The sequence below is a fragment of the Bipolaris oryzae genome, assembly GCF_000523455.1.
Source record: "Bipolaris oryzae ATCC 44560 unplaced genomic scaffold scaffold_409, whole genome shotgun sequence".
Classification (NCBI taxonomy): Eukaryota; Fungi; Ascomycota; class Dothideomycetes; order Pleosporales; family Pleosporaceae; genus Bipolaris; species Bipolaris oryzae.
This window is the reverse complement of record NW_006911685.1, coordinates 1-5881: the sequence shown is the minus strand read 5'-3', so window position 1 is coordinate 5881 and position 5881 is coordinate 1. Positions and strand designations below refer to the sequence as shown.

The window sequence follows — 5881 nt, the reverse complement described above, 5'->3', positions numbered from 1 at the left end:
CTCCAGCTGTCGTTCATACTAGGGTTGATGGTAATGTTGTCTGGCACCTCGTGCTTGAATAGGTTCCTGACCATGCTCTTCTTAGGACTAAACAACAATGCTGACGCATAGACCTGTAGAGGGCTATCTTCAATAGCTCCCTTATGGTACATTATAAATCGACGTGCGTCTTTAAGTAGGGTACTAAACCAGCCCTGTTCTTCTCTTCCCTATTTTACATTAGTCAGATAGTAGTCGTATTTATAGCTTAGTAAATATACCTGGGCAAGACGCCAGAGCTTTTCTACTGCAGCTACGCCCTCTGGTACTCTCTTGCATAGACTCAGAGCCTCTAGCCAGTACAAATACTTTTCTTGCAGGAACTTCTCGACAATACCTCCATCCTGCAGAACATCATCCGAGTTCTCGGAAGACATGAGATTCGAGTCGCACAGGTGGTCAATCCAGTACTCGCATGCATATGCAATCTGTACGAGAGTGCTCTTCTTGCTCCGGTCTACCACACCCTCGGTTCGCGCTCCTAACATCTCTAGATCGCATAAGTCTCTCCGTAGTGTATTGCGCATCACACTAAGCAGACGATATGTCACCTGTCCATGCTCTGCTGTCACTGCTCCATCAAATATCTGCTGGCCGTTGCCAGACGTGAAGTAGTCTTTGGCCGACAAGTGTATGAACGTCACCGTGTTGTTGCGCACTGCGAGAAACGAGCCGCAGCGGGCGACGAGGTCGGAGATACTCTCCGCGCTGCCAAACAGATCGTTTGGCAGGCCAGCAACTACTACAAGCTCCAGCAGATGCAGTGGTCGAAAGGCTAAAGTGAGTGCCCGCAGGACGGCTTTGCAGTATGCTGTTGTGCCATCTTTTTGCGCTAGGATCTGTTTCATCATTCGGTTGTATAGCGGGTCCAGTCCAGGTGGCATCGCTTGCAGTACCTCCCGTGTATCATGGTGGGGGACAACCTCTAGCTCTTTACACACGAGCGATATCCATAGAAACGTGCCCTCGGCCCTGTCGCGGAGCACCCGCTGCACCTCTGCTTGTAGTCCAGCGTCATACTTATTTGTAGTTGCCAGGTGCTGCACCTTGAAGTTGACAAACGCCGTCACAGCCTTCGACACGTGGCTTGCGCAAACCTCAAGACTGACCTTGATGCCAGCCGAGTCTGGCTGCAAATACCGCTCAATCCCCTGCACGTTGCGGCTTGTCACTAGCCACTTCACCTTCGACCGCCGCGCAAGGTTGCTATCAGTGATGATTTGAAGAAGAGTAGGCAGACCAGAGTCGCACTCGTCGAGTGCGTCAACTAGCAAGTATGTCGTTGGCAGAGTCGGGTCATTGAGTATGTCCGACAGTATCTCTCTCAGCGCATACATGGCGTTAGCTCCTTCAAAAAGCTGCTTTCCTGCAGCCTCGTATCGCTTCTGGACATGTCGCATCAGCTGCATCTGCTGATCGACGAGCATGTATATAAGTCCTCTCAACACCGAGACTGCGTTGTTGAGATCGGGGTGGGTGTTCTGGCAGAAGAAGTAGGCCACCAGGCATGGCCCGGACCCTAGCTTCAGTTTGTACAACACCTTTGATACTGTCCTTGATGGTGACCTGGTCTTGTAGCTTTGCGATAGCTCGGCGATGAGGCCCATGGTCATCATCGTCTTGCCTTTGCCCGGGTCGCCTCTGATCCACAGCAGCCGAGGGCCCCCCTGCCTCCTCCATTGCTGGAAGTTGCTATCGTCTAGGATCCATGCATAGCAATCCCTGAGCAGCTTGTCCTTGTCACCTTCGATCCTCGTTCGCTCTTCGCGCGGGTCGGTGACTCGCAGGTCGCGCAGGCACTGGTGGTCGGTCGATCTCGCAGCACTGCTGTCGCTGCTGGAAAATTGCACGCCACCGTAGACATTACCGTAGATGTTGTTTCCACCGTGTGCTTGGTTGTTGGTGTACACGGCGGGGCTTGCCGTGGGCTGCATCGCCGCCATGTCAACGTAAGCTGTCGCCTAGCGGCGCACTGGCTGGGGCGATCTTCGTAAGACTGATCTGAAAAGACCGTGCTGTTCCCGAGTGAGGCAGCTGTCGACCTGAGCGCCCGGCAGGGTGTCCGATGACACAGTGCACTCATGAAGCGCAGTGTTGTATGAAAGACGAGAGGGTGTTGCTGCTGAATTTGCAGGCGTCTGCAGCAAGGCTGAGGTCTGGCCAAGTCTTCAGGCGACCAGCCAGTCCAACATGCTGTCCTTCATCAGCCGCAGCCTACTACAGAAGTCTCCACCCTTCTACTTGCCTCAATAGCCATGACGGACCCTCTAAGTATCACTGCGAGCGTAGTCGCAGTCGCCGGCCTCGCCTATTCCAGCAGTAAAGTGCTGTATGAGTTGATCTCGACGATCCGCGATGCGCCCTCGGTGTTCCACGACCTAAATCAAGACATCAGTACTCTCAGTCATATCTTGAATGCGTTGAAAACAAACCTGCCCGATCGTGGTGCAACAAAGGATGAAGCACAGCTAGCATGCTTCACAGCCATGGAACAAACTCTACAGGGCTGCGATCTCGCGTGCAGGGCTTTTAAAGATAAAGTGCATGACCTTACAATACACTCCCAAGATGGAAAGAGAAGCTTTAGGGATGGAGTCAAGCTAAAGTTTCAGAGCAAAAGCATTGATGATTTTCATACGAAGGTCAATAGTTGGAAGACGAGTCTTGCTCTTGCACTCGACGTAGCTTTACTGTAAGAAACCCTGGACAGCGGAAGGGGAATGATTGACAACCACCTAGTGCGACCCCACATTCTGATAAGAATGCCCTCAACGCGCTCGAAAACAAAATGACGACTGCCAAAGACCAAATCACGGTTAGTCTTGAACAAGTCAATACAAGGCTAGATAAGCTGCTCGCGTTGGAACCGGAGAGCGAGGAAGACCTGCAGATTATTGCTCAAAAGAAAGCGGTTGAGGAACAGCAGAAGGCAGCTCTTATACAGTGCCTTTCCCTGTACCAAGCAGCAGCGGATAGTGCAACCCAGATAACCGGTCATTCTTTCAAAAATAATAAACTTCTAGGCGAGGCAAAGGCAATCTATGGCGATGTTGGACAACTAGGAGAGCACAGCAAAAGCCATAGCTACGATGGTAACGAGGCCAACAATAAGGCGAGAGCAGTGTATGGGAATATAGATGGAAAATTCCTTTCGACTTTCATGGGACATAGCAGCTAATTCATAAGGAAGTCGTGTTGTAGCCAGATTTCCTTTTACCTTGACTCCCTAACACAATATAACATACTGTAATCATCTCGAGGTCGTTAGACGACTAATCATTGTAAGGCTATACTATATTTATAGTATTTATCTATGATCTGGCTCATGAGATCATTTAGATGAGCCCGCGTGAGGCGACGTCGAAGCCCTGCTATGTTGGTGACAACTACGATTCAGCTGAGGCTGCGTAAGCGGCACGGCTAACTAGCTGAACGCCACCCAGTTTAAAGCTATGCAGGTTTCAGCGGGCGAAGCCCATGCGCAGCACAGACGGCAATCTGATGATCCGACACGTGATCAATCCCGCTCTACCCGCTGCGGATCCGTTACGCAGGGATGCACGTTAATACATTTTTGCAACAGGTGCCTTCCATAACAGTCCTATCTCTAGCTGACGCAGCCCAGGCATGTTGTCAGCTCGCACTGGAGCGTCAGTCTCTTCACCTTTTCTTTGCAGATTCGCACCTGCTACTTTTCCCATTCCTTTTGCAGGTACTTTGGCAGAGCTCTTAGGCTTACGCCCCCGTTTCTTAGGAACCTTCGCAGCTGACGCTTTCTCCTCTTTCTCAGCACGCTTGGCTCGTGCCTCTTCAAGGTCCTCGAAGCTCATCACCTTCGCTTTCCCTAAGACAATAGACCTGGTCAATCGCTAAACTTGAGCCTTCTTATTAACCTTCGTCAAAAACTTATTTTAATCTTAGAGAAGCGTCTACTTTGTAAGAGATATCTATGCTGCACTCGCGAGCTTCTATACGTACTTCTATAGGCGTTATTTACTCCACTCGTCTAGTATATGCGCATCCTATTTAATTAAGTTATACAAAGACATTACAGCCTCCGTTGTTACTAGTGTTACAGGAGTTTCAGGTACTTGCACTACTTGTTAGTCTTATGTACAAGCAAGCACGTCTAAAACAGCTATCTTAGAGGGCGGTTTTGGCATCTTTCGCAGAACTCTCTCTGGGTTGAATAGGAACAAACCACTTGCGGCCCATACGGCGGTGATATTCCTCCTAGTAATCGCTGTTTCCCTAGCAGGCTTATATACAGAAGTGAAGTGCTCCTTACTAACAGCTTCTAGTCCTCCCCGACAGAGCCGTTCTACCTCGTCACGATAGGCTGTCTTAAGAGGGCCGAAGACTCTAACATCGCAGGGCTGTAGTTTATGTAAGGTATGAGACGGCAGGCGGCACATAGTAATATTATTAGCGAAGCAAAACTCTAGGATTTCTAGGGTCTCGTGCGTTCCAAAGCTATCGCAGATTAGGACCTGAGGCTTTCTATTAGCTCGTTCACTTATTTGAGGATCGAATACACGGGTAAGCCACTCTAGGCTAATCTTCGAGTCATTATATCCATTCTCCGAGTGCCCATAATGCCAGCTAGGGGTTAGAAAAGTAGCCCAGTTACTCCTATAGGTCGAAGCTGGCCAGATAATGAGTAGCAGCAGTGACCTGCCATCAGCACTGATGCACTCAATAGCAGTTACCTAGGTGCGCTTGACGCCTGCTCCTCTATAGTCACGGAGGTCATCCTTACCTACTAGGACTTTAACCAAGCCAAGCATGTTTAGCATGACGCCCGTCTCGTCCATATTATATACATTCTTAGGCCGTACCCTCGGGTCCTATAGAACTCCTTTAATTACCTTAAACTAGTATGTAACCTTAGTATAGATATTCCGTTCATGCCATTTCCAGTCTATTACCTTCACTTTCCTCCCTTTTAATCTAGGGTTGCGTTTCTTAAAGGACCGAGCCTAGTTCTTGCCTGGGAGCTTGATGGGCTTGCTGGTCGTCGTCGTCCGTCGGCGTGTGAGGCTAAAGGCTAGCGAGGGTATATACTTGATTTGGACGGGCTGTCTAAGTTCAGACATTAGCAAAAGATACTTGATAAGGGCTTTCTCTTCATCTAGGGTAAGATACTGCTGGCCTTGGGCCTTCTCCTTCATAGAGGGTCGTCCGCGCCTGCGGTAGTACCGAGTATGGTACGGAATAGCATCATCCTGTAATGGGGAAGTCCAAGCTGTTGGTGGATCACACGAAATAGCTTGTGTTAACATTTACCTTGATTGGGCCATGTCTACGATCGTGGTGTTGTGAATACTGCCACTGAGGCCACCATGACAGACATCACCCTCCCTACCAGGCTGCTCGGAAGACAAAGGAACGCGCTCTAATGACAGAAATAGATCAGCACGTGATTAGATGGATGCTTCAAGAACTGAGCGCCACACTTTGACCTAATCCAACCTAGTATAAATAGGTGCGCTATCTACGTAAGCAGACTAAAGTTATAAGCGAATAGAACAGAATCATAGCTATAACTTAGACAAGTCTGGAACACAACTTTTTCAAAGACAAGACTTTAAATGAATATAGGGATATCTTCTACTCTTATATTTCTATAGTTTTATCTCTCTAATATGTAGAAATCTTGTATATATCATGCTACGACAGGGGTGTGAAGCCGATTAACCCTAGACTGTAAGGGGCTGCGCTTCGGGGAGCAATCGCTTGGTATACAAGAGGTTGTAGTTAATAGAGAGCTAAGCTCCTAAGCTACGTAGCTATCTATCTACAGGCAGTTGCCTGAGCAACTATCGGACCGATAAGGCGTAGC

At 49.1% G+C, this 5881-nt stretch overlaps 5 protein-coding genes across 5 annotated transcripts; 1 reads left to right on the top strand and 4 right to left on the bottom strand.

Moving 5' to 3' along the window:
• On the bottom strand, nucleotides 1-1913 carry COCMIDRAFT_61008 (uncharacterized protein; the record flags this gene model as incomplete). The annotated part of the gene is made up of 2 exons (XM_007695722.1): nucleotides 1-209; nucleotides 261-1913. Coding segments are annotated over 2 exons (1862 nt in total), but the record flags the coding sequence as incomplete, so codon positions are not given.
• A 381-nt stretch (nucleotides 1914-2294) lies between these two features.
• Nucleotides 2295-3217, top strand: COCMIDRAFT_10342 (uncharacterized protein; the record flags this gene model as incomplete). The annotated part of the gene is made up of 2 exons (XM_007695721.1): nucleotides 2295-2731; nucleotides 2779-3217. The coding sequence occupies 2 exons, from the start codon at nucleotides 2295-2297 to the stop codon at nucleotides 3215-3217; spliced, it is 876 nt and encodes a 291-aa protein (XP_007693911.1).
• Nucleotides 3218-3602: 385 nt separating this feature from the next.
• On the bottom strand, nucleotides 3603-3869 carry COCMIDRAFT_111200 (uncharacterized protein; the record flags this gene model as incomplete). The annotated part of the gene is made up of 1 exon (XM_007695720.1): nucleotides 3603-3869. One exon carries the CDS (start codon nucleotides 3867-3869, stop codon nucleotides 3603-3605), a length of 267 nt encoding a protein of 88 aa, XP_007693910.1.
• A 279-nt stretch (nucleotides 3870-4148) lies between these two features.
• COCMIDRAFT_41916 (uncharacterized protein) lies at nucleotides 4149-4826 on the bottom strand (the record flags this gene model as incomplete). The annotated part of the gene is made up of 2 exons (XM_007695719.1): nucleotides 4149-4733; nucleotides 4764-4826. 2 exons carry the CDS (start codon nucleotides 4824-4826, stop codon nucleotides 4149-4151), a joined length of 648 nt encoding a protein of 215 aa, XP_007693909.1.
• Nucleotides 4827-4984: 158 nt separating this feature from the next.
• Nucleotides 4985-5321, bottom strand: COCMIDRAFT_41915 (uncharacterized protein; the record flags this gene model as incomplete). Its single annotated transcript, XM_007695718.1, has 2 exons — nucleotides 4985-5036; nucleotides 5104-5321. The coding sequence occupies 2 exons, from the start codon at nucleotides 5319-5321 to the stop codon at nucleotides 4985-4987; spliced, it is 270 nt and encodes an 89-aa protein (XP_007693908.1).
• Between the last annotated feature and the right edge of the window lie 560 nt (nucleotides 5322-5881).